This window comes from Equus przewalskii, chromosome 29, assembly GCF_037783145.1.
Source record: "Equus przewalskii isolate Varuska chromosome 29, EquPr2, whole genome shotgun sequence".
In the NCBI taxonomy this organism is placed as follows: Eukaryota; Metazoa; Chordata; class Mammalia; order Perissodactyla; family Equidae; genus Equus; species Equus przewalskii.
The window spans coordinates 25,510,662-25,533,639 of record NC_091859.1 but is presented as its reverse complement, the minus strand read 5'-3'; the positions used below and the strand labels follow the sequence as shown (position 1 = coordinate 25,533,639).

At 39.7% G+C, this 22,978-nt stretch overlaps 1 protein-coding gene across 14 annotated transcripts in view; it reads right to left on the bottom strand.

The window, feature by feature from the left end:
* The window catches only part of ANO4 (anoctamin 4), a 381,130-nt gene that overhangs the window by 154,981 nt on the left and 203,171 nt on the right, over positions 1-22,978 (bottom strand). For all 14 annotated transcript variants that reach the window (XM_070600724.1, XM_070600723.1, XM_070600719.1 and 11 more), the window contains 2 exons: positions 13,220-13,356; positions 9,775-9,933 (listed from right to left, as the gene is read on the bottom strand). In XM_070600724.1, coding sequence (XP_070456825.1) covers positions 9,775-9,933; positions 13,220-13,356 — 296 coding nt within the window. The remainder of the gene's footprint in view (positions 1-9,774; positions 9,934-13,219; positions 13,357-22,978) is intronic.

Here is a 22,978-nt window from a genome sequence, read left to right as displayed (position 1 = left end):
TTCATAGCTGCAACAATATGACGCCTGCGTGTGGTATGTAACAAATGATGACAATGTGTTTTATGGGATGCATTCTGATATAAAACACAATATTTGTGTTTCATAATTAGACAGGTTCAATTTAGATCGCTAAGAAGATCTTTTAGATTAACCAAGTTTCTTCTTGTGGGATGGTAACAATAGTTCATGATATGCCCTCAGTTCTTCAGCTGTGCCTTGTATAATCAGTGGTATTTTTCCTTAACATTGTTCTGTCTTGAGCAAAAGAATATCCAAGAGTCATGTGAAATACACATTGATTTAAAATAATCTTTTCAGTAAATCCGTTCAAGATAACTTTGTACTGGTCATTTTGACCTGGCAGCAAAAATGTTTTGATTAAACTTTGTCTTCCAAAAGAAGCAGCAGCAGTTGAGGCAATAATAATTAGGTCCTCAGAACTTTAAACGGGTTTCAAAAATTAGAGCAAAATTAAGTGAAGAGAGAGTGAGAGAAAAAGGGAGAGGGAGGGAGAGAGACAGAAAAAGTAAGGCAGAGAGAGTGCCCCGTCCTCACCACCAGTTTGATGAAACTGCCTTAATATGAACCAGTGAGAGTAAGACCCTGGATTTTAACGGCATGATTTAGGGTAGTGGGAGATGACACCAAAAAGGACTGAGTCCTGCTGATGAGGTGCGGCTTACCATTGGTATCTCTTGCCGGCCACCCGCTCCCTTCAGCTTTCCCTAGGGAAAGGACCCTAGGACACGCCAGGGACCTTCAGTCCAAAAGGTGACAAAGTTGACTGCAGATCAGGAAACAGGATAACCAGTGGTTGAAGCCACTCCCTTCTTTATGAATACCAACAACAAACATGCATTGAGCACTTGATAAGTGCCTGACTCTTTTCTAAGCATGCTATAATGTATTAACTCATTTTATCCTCATAACAGCCATGTGAGATAGAAATTATCTGCCATTTAATAAAGAAATGGAGGCACACAGAGGTTAATAGCCTTGTCTGGTTATTTACTTACTAAGTGATGAAGTAGGAAGTGGATCTAAATCCCAGCTGTCTTACTTGAAAGGCCAATCTTAACCTACCCTATTCTTCCCCTCAAATGTAAGGTCTCTTTCTGATTCAAGGGTACTTAAATCAGTTGGTCCACATGGATGAAAGAATGGAATAGGTGCCTATAATTTTTCTAGCTACTTCAAGTAAATGGCAACAAAATACATAACACTGGATCAAAGGGTCTAACTAAGTGGTTCTCAACTAGGGATGATTTTGCCCCCCATGCTCCCAGGGACATAGGACAATGCTTGAAGACATTTTTGGTTGTCATAACATGGAGGGAAGTGCTACTTGAACTAGTAGCAAGGCTAACGATGCTGCTAAACATCCCATAGTGCACAGAACAGCCCCTACAACAAAGACTTATCCAGCTCAAAATGTCAATAGTGCTGAGTTTGAGAAACTCTGAAACTAAATTGATTGGTGTTATCCAGACACACCATGGAAATAAGCTATTCACAATCTTTTGTAGCAAACACAAAATTCAATAAGCTAAGCACTGGGGCAAATCTTTGAGATATAATAATCAGTAAGATACAGTCTTTGCTCTCAAAGTGACTATACTAGCCACACAGAATCCATGCCTTTAAGATGCAATCCCCTAAACTTAGAGGAAAGATTGGGCAAATTAAAGCAGAATAAATGCCTGTGTGCCTCTGCTCTTTCTTTCTTCACACCCATCAAAGACTCCCATGAATTCCCTTATTTGGGGGATCTCAAAGTGGGCTGTCTGAAAATCACTGATTTGGTAGCATCGCTACTACAATCTCTCGATATCAGTGGTAATGAATGCTGACTGGTGCCCAGCCAGGAAGTCCAGTTGCCTTGAGTGTTGGAAAATCACCCTTAGGCAAATAGGAACACCTCCACCTCCTAGCATCTCTACAGACCTAGACAATGACTGATGGACACAAGGATCCTAGCTTTAAAGGTGAACCAGCTGTAGTGCACTCTGTCCTCTAGAGCTTCCCTGCTGGATCAGAGAATACACTCTCGGCTTAGCTTTTCTCCTTTGCCCTCTTTTAACCTCCTTTACTCCCCCGTCTCCTCAGAGCACTCCACCAAGCAACAGCTTTAGCAAGAATCCTCACCTCAGTCTCTGCTTCTGCTTAGGAAAGAAATTCAACCTAAGACACCCCCTAAAAAAAAAGGCCACTGCAAGTACAGATCAACAATGACTCCTGAAAGACACTGCGGTGGTCTGGATGTTTGTGACCCCTAAAATTCTTATGTTGAAATCCTAACTTCCAAGGTAATGGTATTAGGAGGTGGGGCCTTTGCAAAGTGATTAGGTCACGAGAGCAGAGCCCTCATGAATGGGATTAACATAACAGAGACTCCAGACAGCTCCCTAGCCCCTTCTGCCAAGTAAGGACACAGTGAGAAGACGCCATCTATGAACCAGGGGGTGGGCCCTCACAAGGCACGGTACTGCATCTACAGGCGCCTTGATCTTGGACTTCCAGCCACTTCAACTGTGAGAAATACATGTCTGTTGTTTATAAGCCACCCAGTCTATGGTATTTTGTTATAGCAGCCTGAATGGATTAAGACAGACATTCAAGTAATCTCCAGGCTTTGAGGTACAGAAGAAAATCTGCTTTCTTCATTCTTTTCTTAGGTCTGTCCTCAGTTCTCATTTGTCTTCACCCCAACCTGAGACCCTTGGTAATAATACGTGTAACATATAAAAAAGTGGAGATTACTGAGTGGAGTAAGGTCTGAGTTTCTCTTCTGAGGCCAGAAAATATTAGTGCACAGGAATTTGAGTAGTTCAGTTTGTCCTGACATTCATTTATTTTAGACACATGATTGTGATTTTAATTGTGAAGGAATGGAAAAGTCCATGGTTCTTTTCTCCTCATATTCTCAGAGCTCTGGATGCTGAGAGGGCATCTACAGTAACAAGCTGGATGAAGTTGTAGAACATAAACAGGGATGAAAAAGAGAACAGTATGGGAAGCAAGCTTATGACGGCAGAGAATAATCTGGGTGAGGTATATATCCTTATACAGGGAAATCTTTGTGAAGTTTTCCCTTGAATAGGGATAAAGTGAGACGAAGATGGGGAATGAAGTAGTTTTTTAGTTCTGGGTTGACCTATAATTTCATTCCTTGATGAATCCAAAACCAAATCTTCTGGAAGCAGATATGTGTTTGAACTGTGACAATGCTAGACTTATTACCTAATGTATTCTGAGCTCTTCCAAGAGCATTAAAGATAATCCTAACTCTCATTAATGCATATACATTAGCAATATATGGTCAGTTGATGTTGCTATTCCTAATGGTAACATTTTAAGGGATTTGTAAGCTGTATGAAAAATTTTCCAAGAAGTCAGCCTTGAAAAACTGTTTTAAAAGTAAAAGTGTTAATGTGCTGTATTAGTTGCTATGATATCATAATAACTATAATTATAATTATGGTAATAATAAAGATTTATTAAATGCTTACAATATGACAGGTAGAGAGACAAACACTTGCTATGAATTATCTCACTTAATTATCATAATAACCCAGGAAATAGATCCCCTTATTAGCCTCACTTTGCAGATGAGCTAACTCTCCCAAGGGCATACAGCTTTCAATGGTGGAACCAAATGAGCACTCCGATGTCTGACCCCAGACCCTTAACCACGGTATTAGTTATCTATTGCTGCGTAACAAATGACCACAAACTTAGGGGTATAAAACAACACACATTAATGATCTCACAGTTTCTGTAGATCAGAAATCCAGGCAGAGCCTAGCTGAGTCCTCTGCTTCCGAGTCTCAGCAGGCTGCAATACAGGTCTTGGCCAGGGTTCAGTCTCATCAGAGGCTCAGCTGAGGAAAGATCTGCCTCCAAGCTCCCTCAATTGTCGGCATAATTCATCTCCTTGTGGTTGTAGGACTGAGGTTCCTATTCTCTTGCCGGCAGTCAACTGGGGGCACTCTCAGCTCCTAGAGACCAGACCACTTTTCTTTGCACGTGGCCCTCTTCATCAACTGTCTCACAACATGGTAGCTTACTTCCTCAAAGCCAGCAAAGGAGAGTCTAACTCCAGTTAGCTGGGACAGGGTCTTATGTACCATAACATAATCACAGAAGTAACATTCCACTTCGTTTGCAATATTCTATTGGTTAAAGGTCACAGTTCCTGCCTGAGCTCAAAGGGAGAGAATTATACAAAGGCATGACAACCAGGAGGCAGGCATCACAGATTTTAGGGTCTGTCCACCACAACTACTAGGTAAGTAGCAGACTGCAATCATGTTTGTGCCACCTTCTCAATTTTTGCCAAATTTGCATATTATCTACAATATTTTAATCTCCTATATTTCCATAAATTGACTCACTGTTTAAAATATTTATTCTATAGAGAACTTTTATATCACAGTCATAAATGGAAAATCAATATTACTTGCCATTAATGGAAGGTAAAATAAACAGGTAAGATGAAATAAAAAACAAAGACTTCCACTGTACTGTGTATTCATGCATGTGGGCTCACTTAGTCCTCCCACAGTTCATGGTAAATAATATTCTCCTCATTTTGAAAAATGTGGAAACAAATCTAGAAGAGTTTGGTAAACTGCTCAAGATCACTCAGCTCTTAAATGGTTGTACCAAGATTCGAATCCATGGCTACTAGCAGCCAAAGTGCACAAAACTACAGTCTAGGAAGCCCCCTACTTCAGTACACATCCCAATTTTCCTGGTTCCTTCTTTTCCTTTCCAGCTCCACCTGTCTTCTCAGCCAGTCTCCTAACCTCTATCTTTAGATACCAGGAATAAACACGATATACAGGTAAAGAGTAAGTATGCTCAGATTTTAATCTTGGCTTTCTCTCTTACTGGCCTTGTCACCTAAGACAAGTTACTGTTTTGCCTCAACTGTCTCATCTATAAAATGGGGATGATATTAGTAAATGCTTAATGAATGCAAGAATGAAAATTTTATTCATACAATTTTTGTCATCTCAAAGAAAAATGTCCAAGATGCCCAACCTTGAGTGCTGTGTATGTATTTACTGCAGTTAGATGTTTAATTCTTCTGAGAGATGAGTGAAAACAGAAACAGTTTTGACAGATTGCATTATTTTGTGCATTTTCGTTTTTAAAGCTTACTATATTTTATCTCTTTTCAGGACAATGTCCTTGAGTAGGACTGAGAGGATGGGGTCCTGTGCCCAAAGTGAAGGGCTGGCCTTAGCTAGGAGCATGGCCAGGGCCTTCGCACCAGGGGAAAGGCTGCAACTGTGGGCACAGCTGCAGGCAGGCAGTCTGTGCAATGGGAGGAATCTGTGGTCAATCTTTTCTCATCACTCAATGACATTGCACCAAAAATTCTTCTTTGTTCTTCCACAACATCAATCTTGCCTCTCAAATACATGATTTCTAGTAGCATGAAAGCATGCAGTTATTTCTCCCATCTTAAACAGGAAGAATTCTTTCTTGACCCAATTTCTTATTCCATTTATCACCCCATTTTCTCTCTTTTCCTTTATCATGAACCTCCTTGAAAGTGCTATTTATATTTGCTGTCTCCAAATTTTCCCCTTCCATTCTTTTGTGGACACATGTTAGTCATGCTTTCACTTCCACCCCTCCAAGGAAACTTCTCTTGATCAGCTCGCCAAAACCCTCCACACATTGCTAAATTCAAAGATTAACTTTTGGTCTTGATCTTACTCATCCTGTCAGCAGAACTTGACACAGTCACTTGCTCTCCCCCTCCTGAAGCTCTCTCCTCCAGCCCCACACACTCTAGGTTTCCTCCTAGCTTCTTTCTGTGGGCTCCTTTTTATCCTCCAAATTCATAATGCTGGTGTGTCCCAAAGGTTAATCCTTGGATCTCTTTTCTATTTGTAGTCATTCTTTTGGTGATCTCAACCAAATGGATATCTCCAGCCTGGAGATCTCTCCCTATATTCCAGACTGTTCCATCCTCAACACATGGACCACTGGGACACCTGAAACTTAATATGTCTACAAGGGACCCACTCTTCTCTGCATCCCATAAATGGCAACTCTTTTCTTCCAACTCCCTAATGAATAGCATATGACAGATGAACAGCCATGACTCTTCTCTCTCATACCATTCATTCAATCTGTCTGCAATTCCCATAAGCGGTACTTTCTACTCTCCTCAACATCTCCTCTGTGCACTGTGCACTGATGAAGCCACCATCATCTCTTTCCTGGATTCTTGCAACAAATCTCCTGACTGACCTCCATGCTTCTGCCCTTGCCAACTCACCCCTGCCCACAGTCCAAAGTCACCAGGCAACCAGAATGACCTTAATAAAACAGAAAGCAGATCTTGTCATGCCTCTGCTCAAAACTCTGTCACTCAGAGAAAAGCTAAAGTTCCCAGTGACTGCTAAGGTCTGATGTCATCTGGCTTCTATTGCCTCTCTGGTATATTTTCTCACTATTCTCCACCTTGCTCACTCAACTCCTGTCATACTGGCCTCTTCACTGTTCCATGAACACACCAGGCATGTTCCTGCCTCAGGGCCTTTGTGCTTGCTGTTCTCTTTCCCTGGAAGAGAGGCCCACCTTTGCCAATTTTTGTAAAACTGAAAGCCCTCCCAACACTTCTTGCTTTACTTTCTCTCCTTAGCAATTATTGATATATTATATATATTTACTTATTTATTTTGTGCTTAAGTTACAACAGGGCAGAGATTTTTGTGTGTTTTATTCACTGCTGTGTTCTTAGTGCCTGACAGAGTGAGTGTGCAATAAATGTTGAATGAATTAACTATCATCAAGATGGTATGACTTATCTGATTATAGTTATTTTGTAATGCCTGTAATGACATGGGGTTTCCCCCATGTTCTGCATGATTCGAAAGATAAAGAAAGTTCTATTAATACAACTGCTACTCACATATTCTAAGTAATTCAAGTCATCCATGATTTGACTACTTATATGAAGGAAAAGATAAACTTCTTATTGATGATAATGATTTCAAAATAGGTACCAAAGGGTCAAAGATGGACATAAAATTAAACACGAAAAAATATCAAAATAGAAAATGTGAATTTATATATATAAGTCTACCTTTAGGAAGGGGATCTTTTTAAACAGATAGACACTAAGAAGCGAATCACTTGAACTTAATGACATCTTACTTGGGAATTTTGCTGTGCTTTGGCTTTCTCTCGGCTAATGTGAAAGATGAGTTACAGAATATTAAAGACCCAGGGTGCCAAAGCAAGCACTAACCTGCTGACTAATCAGGCAGGGGCAAAAGTTTTAAGACAGATTAAATTTGACTATGTCCTCACTTTTATCATGAATTAATGACTCTCCTAGTTGTGTTTCTTGACATTCAATGCTAAAAGAGAGAAGCATTCTCTTACTGTCAAACTGTCTAACTACAGAGCCTGTCTTTATCCACTTGGAAACATAAGCCTCTATGTCTGTGAAACATGTTTGCCATAATTGTTGGACATCATGACACACAGCTGATGAAGAAGATACTAATAACTCATAAGATGTACCTAGTGTTAATCATTTCAGACGTATATGGAATCACAGTAAGCTTCCTGGGTTTTCTGTTTTCTTTTCCACCTTGAACTAAGTTCTTTGTTTTATGTATAAAAGGTTGAAGTAACTTCTGGAAGCTGAAATAATAAAATTGTAGTCTCTCTGCTGCAGCTGTTTATAAAACACTTGATTTAAGTAAGAGTGCTTCTGATGGTTTCTAAATCTAATAACACAATGTAGACACAGGTTTGTTTACTGTTCAACCAAGGGACATTTTATTTTAATTACTTGTGACAGGAAAAATTAATTTATCTATAATTTCCTGCTGCCTCCTAAAAAGGGAAGAACCTGCAAAGGCCCCTTTTCTTGCTGAGTTGGCTGAGGTTGTGAGGACGCAAAGCAGAGCTCAGAGGCTGACTTAGAGCCAACTGTGCCATTTATGCAAAGGGTATGGGCAGCAGGGAGAGACTGGAGCCAAGCATTGGGAAAGGCTGCTTAGAAAGAAGTCCCCAGAAAGAGGAAAACCTAGCTGTTGGTTATGAATAGAGGATTGTGGGCAAAAGGAGAAATAAGGGAGCTGCCACCCAGAGAAGAACTTTTGAGGGTAAGGGGAGGAAGAGAGGATTAGGTAAGTTTTTATGAAGTTTTGCCGTATGGTGACATCACTCTTTTTTCAATTGCTATTTTTTCTAGTATACATTAAAATAAGTACCTAGCTATTAAAATTTTTAAAAATTATAACCAAACAGAATTATCTTGTATACAATCAAACTCACAAGAACAGTCCATCATCATACCATGGTCCATAGTAGACTACTGACCAACACATCTCTTTTGTAATGTGTATTATTTGAAAAATATTAGGCTTTTTGAGTTTTAACTAACAACTCATGAAATGACATTGAAAAGACCTATGCAGAAGAAACCCCAGGAATGGAGAAAATAGTTATGAAGCTTAAAATATACATCTTTCATTAATTGAACAAAGCTACCTAGTTTTGATGGGAATGGATCAGAGAACGGATCAGAGGAAGAACTTTCATTATTTAGGATCATGTAGCAATTCAGATATTTCTTTCTATAAAAATTTTGAAACTTAGCAGAAAGAACAAAAGATGAAGGAATGACTTTTAAGGGTGAAAATATTAATGCACTATTAATGTTAGGAAAAGAGTTATAGAGTTGTCTCAAAAGAACTTGAAGAACAAGAGTTATCAAAGATATGTTCAATAGGTACATGAAAGAATTTCTGGAACCTCACAAAAGTGGAAAAAACAACATATTTAATTCCATTTGTTGCTCTTGGGGAACACCCAACTGAGATGGTCTTTTGAGCCATCTGGTTCCACTTTCCTGAGGAGAAGAACCTTTTCCCTGAAGGCCACACTCATCTCACCAGTTTTCTAATTCTCTTTTTGGAGACATTCCAGAAAAATACTGCTTATTTTATAGATGCTCAAGAGTTGCAGTCAATCTATCAGATTTGGAAAAATCCCATTTATCTGAAGTGTCCCCAGATCAGCATGCAACCAGCACTGTACAAAGAAAATCCCGGGTGCCTGATTTCCAAGATCTGTCCCCTCAGGTTTGAGGAGCAGAATCAGAAGCAAACATTTTTAACTGTCAATATGTTCTTATTGACTCCGAAAAGCTTCAGAAACTTTGCATGATGTTTAGGGAAAATCTGAGGAGTGTTATGTAATCCAGCTAACAGGGCCAAGTTCTATAAATGTGCACAGTATTTCTGGGTGCACAGCAATCCCATTGTAGATTATTATCAGAGGCCTGGCTGGGCCTCTTGTACATTCCTTACTAAATTTTTCTTTTAAAACTCTTCATGCAGAGAGGAAGGAAGGAGTGTGGTAGAGCCACACACTCAAGATAACTCTTGAGTTTGGGAACCTGATAAAAACAATGCAAATGGCTCTTAAAACTGGAATCATTTTGTAAGTTCCAGCTGTTTTTGGCCAAACCAGCCAGTTTCTTCTGGTGTGAGGATGCCCAGGTCCATTATGTTTCCTGAAATGTGAAAACAACCTCCAGAGAGGGCGATTGCATTTTACCCAGTTTTCTGTGCTGCAAAAGTCTAATTGCTGGAACATTCCCTGAACACTGCAGATTGGCAAACTGACCAAACGAAACATTCAGTTAACATAACGACTAGTTGCTTCTATTTTAAATTGCCTCTTGAAATGAGTAGATGCATATTTCTATTTTGTCTCATCCAAGCTATTTACCTCTTTCTCCATGTGCAATCCTTCTGCTCTAATATTTCTTTCAAATACTTCTCTCTTTTCGGTCTGGGGGTTGGATTTTCTGTATACAAGAATGTAGTCAATTCGACACTTTCCATCTCTGAAGTAAAGTCCATTTGATTTGTTTCTTTCTGGCATCGTCTGCAGACAAAGAGAAAGGGACCAGTTTAAGATACTAGCAAAACAGCCCCAGGTGAGTAATGTTAAATAACAATTAAAACTAAATTAATTTTTCATTGTGTTTATCAAAATTACATTTTTATTAATGAAAAATGTAAACAAGATGAGACAAAAAATAAAAATTGGAAAAAACTTTGAATCAAACGGGCAAAATTTAGGACACCTAACAATACCAAATGTTGTCAAGGATATGGAACAACTGAGAATTCTAATATTCTACAGGTGGGAATGAAGACTGACATATTTACTCTGGAATACACATTAGCATTATCTTAAAAAATAGAATGTTTGCGTAACATACAACCCTAGAGGTATTCTTGATAAAGCAACTAGGAGACATGTACATGAATATTCATAGCAGCATTGTCCATAAGAGTAGAAAATGAAAAACAGGAATCAAATGTTCATGAACAGGCAAACAGATAAGTAAGTTGTAGAAAATTACACAGCAGTGTAATGGAATATTACACAGCAGTGAAAATGAATGAACCATAGTTGCATCTAAGAGTAAGCATAAATCTTAAAAACAACATTGACAGAAAAAAAGCAAGTCACAGAAGACTTCATACCACATGATCATTTTTTATAAAGCACAAAATAAAGTCAATCTAAAAAGAAGTTGTTAAGGCTACATACATATGTGGCAAAACTATTTTTAGAGCAAGAGAATAAAAAACACAAAAATTCAAGAAGATGGTACCTCTCATAGGGTAGAGGTATGGGATTGCAAGTGACTTTGATGGTTTTGGTAATATTCTAATTTAATATTTCTTAAACTTTTTGAGAAAAATAAGAAATAAGATAACATTAAAAGAGATAAGATATAAGAAAAACATTTTACTTTGTGATAATTGCATATATATGTAAACACACAGAATATCTGGACAAAAGTTTCCCAAAACCGTACTGAATCCTTTCTACTCACATACTTGCTAATATTAATTTTCCATTACATTAAAAAAACAAGTGGAGTCAGAAACCCACAATTAGGTTGCCACCATAATTTAAAAAATACAATTCTAGTTCATATGTTGGATAGTGGTTCAAGGTGTTGATTTTATTATGCTTCATAACTTAAATATAAGTTACAAATAGTATTTTGCAGTGATTACATATATAAAAATTAAAGAACAAAAATAGTAGGTGTAATTTTCATCCAGGCTCCATAGGCTTGTTGTAACCATGTACAACACTGAAAGAGACCATCAAGTACGAGCTACTTAGGCTTGAGCCAAGTTTCTCAGGATGATAGATTTCAAACACATGTCTGTAGACCTAGAAAGGTGAAATGGGGGAGTTACTTCTTCTCCAGGCCACAGTTTACACCAGTTTCCAAATAGTGGCATGAAGAAGGCACACATGCCACACCTCCAAAGTCTTCGCTAGAATCCACATTCTTGCACAAGTGCCACGCATGCAACCTCATCCAAAAGGAGAATGTCAGCCAGGAGGGATGGAAATGACCATGTCCCATGTTTTGGTGAAGATGTTTTTAACTGATGACCAATCCTTACTGACCATTTGTCAGCTTTTGCCTTAAGACACACTCAAAAGTCTACCCGAATAAACACTTTCTTAACAGTTTATTTGCCAAACAGGAGAACTGTCTTGTAGATTCAGCACATCAGCATCTGCCTGCAAAAACAGGGCTTCAGCCAAGGCATCAGGAGGAAGGTAGCAAAGTCCCAACCTCTCCGAGACCATTTCCTCATCTGTAAGTTAAGGGGATGAGACTAGCTGCTTTTGAGGTTCCTTTCAAGATCGCTCCTTTATGCCACATCATGGCATTCAAAGTGTTTGTGTGAAGAGATGATGACAGAATGAGTTTTTTGTTTAAAAAAACAAAAATATGGTTTGAAGGGACAGATCTGGGAAGCTTGGTAGAAGAAAACAATTTTTCCTGTTCAAAGATGTAATCTTTTCAATGGTTAACTGGCTCTGGAATAATAAAAAATTAAGAATATGCAATAAATAAATGACATTGATGCTGTGTTCCTAGTACCTGTACCGAGTGCATGTACAAAGGTGATAAACTCCACTGATAACCTGAGCAACAGTGAACGCCACTAACAAAAGACTTCTCTTTCCAAAATTACATATGAACAGATGGGTCTATTTACAATTGCAATGAGTTTCCAGATTACGGAGGCAAATGGAAACTCAAAGAGGCTTCAGACAACACTTTCTACTGAGAGCTGGTCCATTTTGCGTCACTGTTCTATGTGCTGGCGGATTTACACAAGGAAGTCCATCCTGGTAAATCTTACTTTTTACTAGTTAGCAACACCCAGAGTGTAAATTATCTTAAAATGATAGGTGGTTTTAAGAACCTCCCTTTGTATAAACAAAATGTTGTGGGGACCTGGAAATGGCAACCCCAAGATATGTCTCTTTGGCATGATGATTATTTGAGGCTGGTTCCTTTGCAGACAGGAAAGCAACTGAAAAGTAGAACTTGCTTACCCTTTGTAAGAGGTATTTAGATTGTAAAGGAATTTTCCATCTGTAAAGATATCTCCCTCTCTGTACCAGGAAGGGGAGATGACCTGCTCTCTAGAAACTCTTAATCAATGCCAAAGGCAAGGACTTAAATCTGCATTTTGCTTACTGTACTTGTGTGGTAATCTCCCATGATTGACTCCCCCTCCCAATGTTGGCATTTCTTTAAGGATTAAGCATCTTTCCTTAGGATAGGAACTGATTGCTGTGCTCACCTGTGACCACCCAGCTCAAGACAATAGACTTGCCTCCAGCTGTGTCCATCAAGTGCTGTGGACAGGGCAAACTTGTGACTATTGTGGGAGGGACATTTCAATCACATGTGAAACACCCTGTTTGGGGGTATATAACCACTCTGTGCACCTCCCTTCAGGAAGAAAGGCCCCAGGCCATGGTCCTCATACAGCTTTGTTTAATTTTCTCTTGCTATTCTGTCTCATGCGAATTTAATTCGTTCTCCGGCCAGACGAACCTACATTAGGTAGAGGAAAAGTCTTCCTCCCCTACAATGTCTTTAAGTATAAGAAGGGAAGTGCACGACCCACTGAAAGTTTGTTTTGAGCATAGGTAGATTTAGGATCCCTGAAATGTGCCAGATCCTTGGGGCGATATCAAAGGAATATAAGACCTACTATTTGTTTCCCAGGAAGCTACAGTTCAATGAGACTTTAAACAGTCCATTGGAATATGCTTCATAGGTTCCCATCTGGATCAAGAATCGCATTTTTAAGAAATCACACACTCTTACCTCTCCCCCTGCTTCCAATCTGCTAGCATCATCTGAAGTACTGGTCAGGTTTCCAGGGTGAAGGAGAGAATCATCATCTTTGCAAGGACTGTTGACAGCTTCTAATTCATCAAAAAGAATGTTGACATCCTTGGCCACTGGAACCAAAGTAAATACATGACAAGTGGGGTTAAGGATCTGGGATCTTAGAAGCAATACTAAAAGAGAAGACATCTCCCGTTGGTCTAATTCTTTTTCATTGTTTCAACAACACCTTGAATGACAGGTATATTATTTCCTAAGAGAAAAAGATGTCAGATACAAAACATGTTTGACCAAATAGTGTCTCCATAAGGCAAGATTAAGGAAAATGTGAAGCAAAGTTCAGTACCTCCATAATATAAATATAATTTGTTTTCCGTGATAACAGAAGGTGCTGTGTTTGTTTAGCTTTCCTTCACATAATTGTCTAGCATAAGGTACTTCCATTTAAGACTTCTAAGAACTTGTTACCTGCATTGGAAATAACATACTTAACTTTTTCATTTAAGTGCCATACAACTTGCTAAGTAAACCCATCAACATGCCACTTGCATGGTTCAGTAAGAACCGTCATTTTACCCCCCCTTTTTACTTCTTTAAGGCCTAATAGAGAAAACCTAATGCAGTCACAAAGCAGGCAGTTAGATTTCTTCCTTTCTTCTTTCTTTAATCATGAATTGAAATAATGAAGTTAGCCATTCAGCGGCTCTCCCAAAAGACTGTTGATGCTAACACGTCCATATATAAAGAACTGTCTATCAGAGTTGCCAGCACAGAACACCATGTTCAAATGCATAGTGCTTTGCAGTACACCAGAAAGGAAAGTTCAGCAGCAGTGGATGAGAAAATTTAAGGTATGAGCCCCTTCTTGACCAACTAGCATTATGGACCAACACTGAAGTTCACTTTTTCCTTTGATGTTTTAAAAATGGCTAAGTATCTTTAACCTGTCAGAAGCCAGTGTGTAGAATAATTTGTAGGAGACTGGGTACTACTTACTCAAGCATATAGAAGACTATTCATTCTTTCATTTGAAAACCTTTTAGAGGTGTGCACACTACGTGTCAGTCACAGAGCTGTGCGATGACTGTACCTTGGTGAATAAAAGCATCTTCCTGCCCTTGTGGTAATAAGTAAACAAAACAAATGATCAAAGAAATGTAAAGTACGGTGAGTGCTGTAAAGAAAAGAACAGAGTTTGGAAATAGAGAGAATAGAGACGATGCACTTAGATGGTGTAACTGTACAGGATCTAAAGCTGTATCCAAGTGAGTGATTTTAGGCAATTTAACTTCTAAGTTTTTCATCTGTAAAATACAATGGACATGGGAATAAAATTAACATTTATTGCTGACTGTGATTGGCTGAATCAAGGCCCGCAAAGGGACCTAATTCCTGAAACATGTGAATATGTCACCTTATGTGGCAAAAGGGACTTCGTAGATGTGATTACTCAAGGATCTTAAAATAGGGAGATTATCCTGGATTATGTGGGTGGGCCCAATGTAATTACAAGAGAGGTAGGAGGGTCAGAATCAGAGAGACCGGAACATGCTACGCTGCTGGCTTTGAAGATGGGGGACAGAACCACGAGTCAAGGAATGCCAGTGGCTTCTAGAAGATAGAAAAGGCAAGAGAGCAGATTCTCCCCCAGAGCCTGCAGAAGGAACACAGTCTTGCTGACATCTTGATGACTTCAGACCTCCAGAGCTGTAAGATAATAAATTTGTGTTGTTTTAAGTCACTAAGTTTGTGGTAATTTGTTACAGTAGCAAAAGGAAACTAATATACTTACTATAGGTTTTTAGACTGTGGCTACAAAGAAAAAAAATTATGGTCTTTTCATACAACCAAAGTTTAGGAGCACTGTGCCAAGTACTCAAGGAGAAGAACACTTTCGAGGAAGTACACTATGTCTAGTGTTATGGGAGGTGTCAGGATCAAAGACAACTTCCCTGATCACCCTATGTGAAGAAGCAGCCCCTCACCCAATTATTCCCCATCTCTTCTCACTGCTCATTTCCTTCACAGCACTTACCATAATCTGTAATTATATAGTTTATTCATTTGTTTACTTGTGTACTGGATGTCTACTCTATTAGAATACAAGTTCAATACGAGCAGGGGTCTGGTCTGTCTTGACTGATGTACAGAGGTCCAGGCGCTGAGGTAGCCCTCAACACATATTTGTTTAATGACACAATGATGATTCCAAGGTGGTCACAGTCTAATAATGTCTGAGAGCCCCCTTTTCTCCAATATTCTATGGTTCTAATACTTTTCATATACATTTCTTTCATAACATGGTTCTTATTAACAAGCCAAGAACTACAGTTTCAAGTAGATACTGATTCAATTTTCAAGTAGATATTGATTAAACTTCAAGTAGATATTGATTAGATTTGAACAATAGGATAAAAATATTATTTTAAGTCATAAGATCTGCTTGTTATTCAAACTCTACCACTTAGCTGTGCGAACTTGTGCTCCCACTTCCTCATGCGTGAGACAGGTATAGAAAACTTCTTGGTATAGAAAACTTCTCTCTCAGGATGGCTGAGAGGATTAAATGAGATAATGCATATGTTACTAGGGTGAGTGACACATAGCAGATCTGCAAGAAATGTTAGTTTGTTCATTTTAGACTCTGGGATAGTTAGCATTTTAGCTTTACCAACACAAGAAGGCAGAAGAAGCATTTACAAGTTGGAATGGTTGTTATAAGGGATGGATTGGGATGAGATGTGAGATAAGGGGGAAGCTATAAAGGACACAGATTCCTATCTAGGTGACTGGCTCACACTGGGGAGGAACTCTTGAATATCCATTAATCCATCCACAATAATTGCCCCTATGCTTTGGCAATGCTAGAAAATTACCAGGTCATTTTCTGCCAATATCACTTTCTGGCATTGGCACAGTCAGTCAATAAAGCCTGCTACATGAAAGCTCATACAGTGATTCTCAACTGCAACCAAATTGTCACTCTGGAGACATTACTGATCATCACAACTGAGAGAAGGGGTGGTGTTAGTGGTATCTAGTAGGTAGAGGCCAGGGTTGCTGCTAAACATTCAATAATGCACAGAACAGCTCTTAAAACAAAGTTATCCCTCTCCGAATGTCATGGTGCTGAGGAGGAGAAATTCTGTTCTACATTGAAGGCCCAATTATGTGATTCTAGAGGGATCAGTTAACTTGGGAAAAGGAGAGAAGCCCTGTGCTTTCCTTATTGCTGCCCATCAGAATTACTGTCTGGAAGTCATCATGGGGCTAATGCAACCTGAGTGCTCAAGGGAAATCAGTATGTCATGGCAAACTGATTTTCAGAGAATAAGTGATATTGAGGTACCATTATCACCTGCCAACCTCCCAAGAGCATCAGCAGAGATTAGAAATGCTGAACTGCCAGAAAGTGATTGTCTTCTGTAGGACATGTGGACACTCCACAGACAGAAGAAACACGTGCCCTTGATCAATATTTCACCATTGTCACTGATACATCAGCTTTAACTACAGGAAAGTTTGAGGAACAAAGTACAATATCCTTTGATGCAAACGTACATCATTTTATTTAAGGAGAAAACAACCCCCAACTTCCAAAGTTAACCAATTTTTAAAAGTCTATTTATTCAATGAGCATTTATTAGTGCGCACAATGGCCAGACACTGTGCTGGGCCAGGAACTGGGGCTCAAGTACTGGACATGACAGACATAGTCCCTGCCCTCATACAGTTCACTGTCCAGCCAGGGAGTGGGTCCTCGCTATCCATAGGAATAGACATTGCAAACATACTCTTCATCCAAACAGGGTCACTTATTAATGGATTCCATCCCCTTCCTTATATCTTTTTTCTCAAATAGAAAAATGTTTGATAATTATCTGCCTGGTAGAATTCTGTTATTAGGCTCATTAAATAAGAAAGAGAGCCAAAAGTTCTGAGGAATCAATTAAAAATGATAAGAGGGAGGGGGCCGGCCCGGTGGTGCAGCGGTTAAGTTCTCACGTTCCACTTCAGGAGCCCGGAGTTCACCAGTTCGGATCTGGTACTGCTTGGCAAGCCATGCTGTGGCAGGAGTCTCACATATAAGTGGAGGAAGATGGGCAGGGATGTGAGCTCAGGGCCAGTCTTCCTCAGCAAAAAGAGGAGAATTGGCAGATGTTAGCTCAGGGCTAATCTTCCTCAAAAAAAAAAAAATGACAAGAGGGAGAGCGAATGCAAAAGTTCCATGCCACCCAAGTAATGGACTTGCATTGCGTTCAGATTCAGGAAGGGATGTGTGAACAGAGCTGGGAAGCTAAGATGGGTCAGGGTATGTGGATATCATGCATTTGGGAAAGCAAGGGATATGCTCAACTGATTCTCTTTTGCCAAAAGCAGGCACTCAGCCTAAAAAGACCTGGTAACAAAACAGCAGGGTCTCCCACATAACAACCGAACAAAGGTCAAGAACCTTAAATTGCCTGGGAGACCAAAAATCAGCTATGGAGCCTGAGTAAAGCAACAAACTCAGCATGGAAAAGAAATTTCTGAGGGCTGGCTTGCTGTCCTATCCCAGAATAGAGGCAGAACAGCGCAGTCAGAGGGCCGGGAGGCAGGCAGATCCTGACATTCTTCATGTGATGAGAGGGCAAATTTACCGCGGTAGTGCTGAATCTACTCATCAAATATTTGCACTTATTTCAATTATTCCTTCAGTGAAAATCATTTGTGATGAAAGCTATTATTGGGGCCGGCCCGGTGGCACAGCGGTTAAGTTCGCATGTTCCGATTCTCGGCGGCCTGGGGATCGCCAGTTCAGATCCCGGGTGTGGACATGGCACCACTTGGCAAAAGTCATGCTGTGGTAGGCGTCCCATGTATAAAGTAGAGGAAGATGGGCATGGATGTTAGCTCAGGGCCAGTCTTCCTCAGCAAAACGAGGAGGATTGGCAGTAGTTAGCTCAAGGCTAATCTTCCTCAAAAAAAAAAAAAAAGAAAGAAAGAAAGATAGAAAGCTATTATTCATTCCCTATGGAAAAAAGACCACAAATACACTGCAAGGGCTCAAACAAACAAACAAACAAACAAATTGATTATCTTCTGCTATTTGTTCATTGAACCCCATTTATTGCAGATGCTGGAGGTATAACACAACCAAGATGTGAGTGGGAAGCCTTGTACTTCCAGACAAGAGGATGAAATCGAGGAATCAGTGCTATAAAGGCAATGAAGAAAACAAACAGCAAATGTGTTTTAGAAATAGTCTAAAAGAGTAAAAAATAAATACCAAAACATCAAACGGTTCAACTCACTGCTCTTTTCTTTAATTCTCTATTTTCAAAATGCAGCAGAATAACCCATGTCGGTGTTCCAGTACAGGAGTACTTTCATCTCAGTATTTTCTGATGCAGAGAAAATAAAGTGAAATTATAGGTCACCGAAGACAACACAGGAGGGCTGTGAAGCATAATCCAAGTGTCTATATTTGTTCTCAGAGCACCAGTTCATTATACTATTTTTGTCCTGAGTTCCAAATTACTACATCGGATACTCACAATTCTGAAGGTATTGCATATTGACCTCAAAGCCTCATTAAAATATGCAAAAAAAGGACACCTTCAGAAATAATTTAGAATGCATAAAAACCGGGATTGTTTACATCTCAATTGTAACACTTACCTGGCTGTTTTATAACAAGTTTATCCTTATATCTAGGGTCCCTTTCAGATGAAGGCCCAAGGTGGCTTCAAAATTGACAAGAGAGCTAGCAAATCGGAGGTGCTCAATGTCCATTTTAAAATAACTAAAAGCTAGTTGCAAGATCATCTCGATTGTTATTTTTTCTTACTCTATCTTAGTGAGATGGCTCAAACAACTCTGTCTCTCTCTTAGACTCAGAGATTAAATATGAAGGAAGTGGGAAGGGACAATTTATTGAAAGCCAAAAACTATGTATAAGGATTTTCAGGTCTGTTTTCTCTTTTCATCCTCAGAACATTTATGAGAGAGGTTATTATGAGAAAGAAGCCAGGTTCAGAGATACTAAGAATGGCCCCACAGCCAGTAAGCGACACAGATGAATTCTAACCCAGTTCTGACTCTCACATCCATGCTATTTCCAGCTGGCTTCTTGATTCGTGCAAAGCCTTTCACTGTTCTTAAACCATGTTTGGCTTTCAAGAACTGGAAGTCATTTAACACCAAACAATTATCTTGCCCGAGTTTTAACATTTATCTGAATAAAGCCAGACATTATATCTGTAGCCTAACAGGTCTGACACTTTTAAAAATTTAACGAATAGATCAAATTAAATGTTTTTCAAACTTCAGGGAAACACACAGACTCAGCAGAGCTTTGAGCCCCTTAGGCTGGGTTTTTAAAAACCAAACACTACTTAGCATTTCTGACACTAGCAAGCCCAGAACTCTCTAGATGTTCATTACCCTTTAAATGAATCTAATAATGGCCCTAAGGCAGAGACTGCCTGGTTTACCAATAAGAAAAAAGAGGACCTAATTTAGAAAACTCAAAATAAATAAAGTAATTGGAAAGAACATAAATCCTTCCTTAGCAGGCTTTCTTCTTTTCCAATAGGCCAGTGGTTTTCAAAGTGTGTTCCCTGGAACCCCAGGATCATTTTGAGGAGTTTCAGGGGCCATGGAGGAGATAAAGAAGAAACTGAGTGGGCAAAATGCTACACCTTCTACCCGAAACAGCTCAGTCATCTGTTTTATATATTGAGATTATATGTAAAAAATATATTTCAGGAGAAAACAATAGACTCTACTGCTTTAAAAAGTTTGGAAACCTCTGCTAGGGTGTTATGGCAACAATTAAATGGTTAGGTTAACATCTTCCCAAATTAAAACTGGTGTAAGAAAGCTGGGGTTTTAATTGTTATAGGTCTGAGAGCAGGCACTTTTTTTCTGCCATGGAACATTTACTTGAAATAGAGATTCAAAATATGTCTTTGCAAAAAAAAAAAGTCATACGATTTAAAAACATGTATGGTCATTAAAAAACACAATTTAATTGGCATTTCCTGGCTCAGTCATGAGGCGTTTACAAAACAGAGCACAGACAACGGCATGGGGTGCCCACAGTTCACTCTGCAATGGGGCCAAGATGATTAACTCATTCCTGAGACAGCATGTTTCTGAAGAATAGCTTCTCCTGCTACTATTTCATTCTAAAGGAACAACAGACACCTTGGTTACTTCTATTACAAGGCAGATAATGATGGCACCTCTTACAACCTAGGAAGAACATTTAGAGAAGAACTGTGTACCTAATTCAAGCTTTGCTCAATAGCCCTGGTTCCCTTTTCACAACTTGAAATGAGGTCACTGACGCTCTGCATTAAGGATCCTCAACGTCTACTGACCATAATTTCTCCTTCTTTGGAAAGAGCATGAGGTTTGGATTTAGACGAGCCTGCATTCAAATGCTAGTCCTCCCACTTACTAGCTATTAGATTGGCTTATTTAACTTATTCGAACTTTAATTTCTCTATCTTTCAAGTGGGGATGATACCATTTACCATATAGGATTGTTGAGAATAATGAAGACAAGGTGCCAGCCAATACTTCCATGGCACTTACCGTGTGCCAGGCACCACAGTAAGGGCTTCACACAGATTCACTATGACTAACTCCCCGTTACAGATGTGGTAATTAAGGCCAAGAGAGGTCAAGCCTAAATAAAATCATATAGGTAAAATGTCAACCACAGAGTTGCCACACAAGATGACATGTTCGATAATGTCAACCCCACCCTCTCCCCATCCTACCCTTTGAAGCAGCATAACTATATGGACTAAAAATATAATTGGAAATCAGGTCTCAAGAAATTGGATTCAAAATGACTCACTGGACGTCACTGAGAAATGACTCAGTCTCCTCAGCCACAGAAGCACCGAGCACCACCAATGTGGGCATAGCTGTAGGATTATGTAAGCACAGGTGCAAGCACAAAGGGTCAGACTATAGGATAACAACGATCCAATAACCCTCCCAACCTCCGAGTTCTCATTTCAAACACTTTTTGCACTTCACAACCTTTCCTTCATTGGAACCTAATAGACTATAACACAATAATGTCTCCCAGGGTATGAATGTCACTCGAGAGTCCCCCAGTCTCTGTATATGCTGGGAATCAAGAAAAGAAAAACTAAGGACCAAGCAGGTGGGACAGGCGGCAAAAAGTGGGGGAAGGAATGATCTCTAGAAAGGGCTGGGCATTGGTAATAATTGAAAGCAAGAATTAAAAGGTTCAGTGTACTCTTTGAATGACACATTTCTCAATGGTTTGCTAATATAATAAATGCTTATACACATACACTCACACACCTGCTTCATGGACTGCCGAGTTTTAAGACGTGATTCTCAACCTAATTTTAGAATGAAATCTTTTTAAATGTCTATTTCTCAAAAATGTCTGGGTTTTGAGGCCGGCCCTGTGGCCGAGTGGTTAAGTTCATGCGCCCTGATTCGGTGGCCCAGGGTTTCGCCAGTTCGGATCCTGGGTGCAGACACGGCACCGCTCATCAGGCCGTGCTGAGACGGCATCCCACATAGCACAACAGGAAGGACCTGCAACTAGAACATACAGCTATCTGCTGGGTGGCTCTGGGGAGAAGAAGTGGGGAAAAAAAGGCAATTGGCAACAGTTGTTAGCTCAGGCACAAATCTTCAAAAGAAAAAAAAGTCTGGATTTTAAAACTTTGGTGAATAAAAAGCAGGATTTGTTTTTTTTTCTAAATTGATATTACCATACTTAATAAAGTAGGTACTCAAATTTTTAGACCATGTACAGGGGGTTTGAATCTTATTAGACAAACTCAAGAGTAAGAATTGCCCATGACCTTGTCATCATTACATCAAAGTGAATCTTTCGTTGAGCCCTCACCCCACTGGCTTGGTGGACAATTTAATTTCAGTCATTGCCGACATTCCCACTCCTCTACCTCACATATCTAGGACTATACAAAGGTTCTAGAGGTTTTGTAAACAGCAGGATGTTTAAAGAGATCACTCAGGTACCCAAGCCGGCTACTGCTGACCTGCCCTCTTCTCGGCTCTACAGTGGAATTCATTCATTCACTCATCAGCAAAATTTATTGAGCAGCTACTATACTCCATACTTCAGTTCAAGGTACTGGGGATACAACAGAGACAGGAAAATGAGACTGCCATATTCCCTGAATGCTAGAGGATCTGCTCCTTTCTCAAGCTGGGGAATCTCAGCCACACTGGCAGTTTAGGTGGCTCAGGTGCAGGCCCCCAGCACACAACACAGCCGTTCCCTCCCCCTCCTCCCACTCACAGGAAGCCATGCTACTACTGCAGGATGCTCTAAGAGAGCTGGTCTTAGGACATTCCTCCTGTCTCTCTTTTTCCTTCTTCTATCTAAGCATCAGTCACTCAGAAGCTCGGGCTTTCAGAAAACAAAAGCTGGAAATGTAGGCAACACAAAATTCAGGAGTTCAAGGGACCTGGCTGCTGTCTTGTGTGAAGGATGGGGAGTGAAGGATGAGAACAGAGGGAGGGAACATAAACATCAAGGAAACACACACTTGCAAATATCCCCTTACACTGTACTGCCACATCTAAATGCTGTTCTCCTACTGAGCAATCAAGCTGTTTCCATTTTAACAACAAAACAAAATGTGATCTGTGAATGTTTAAGTTTTTCCTGATTTGAACTATGTAAACTTTCACCACTGCTTTAAAATATTATGCCTAGCACAATGT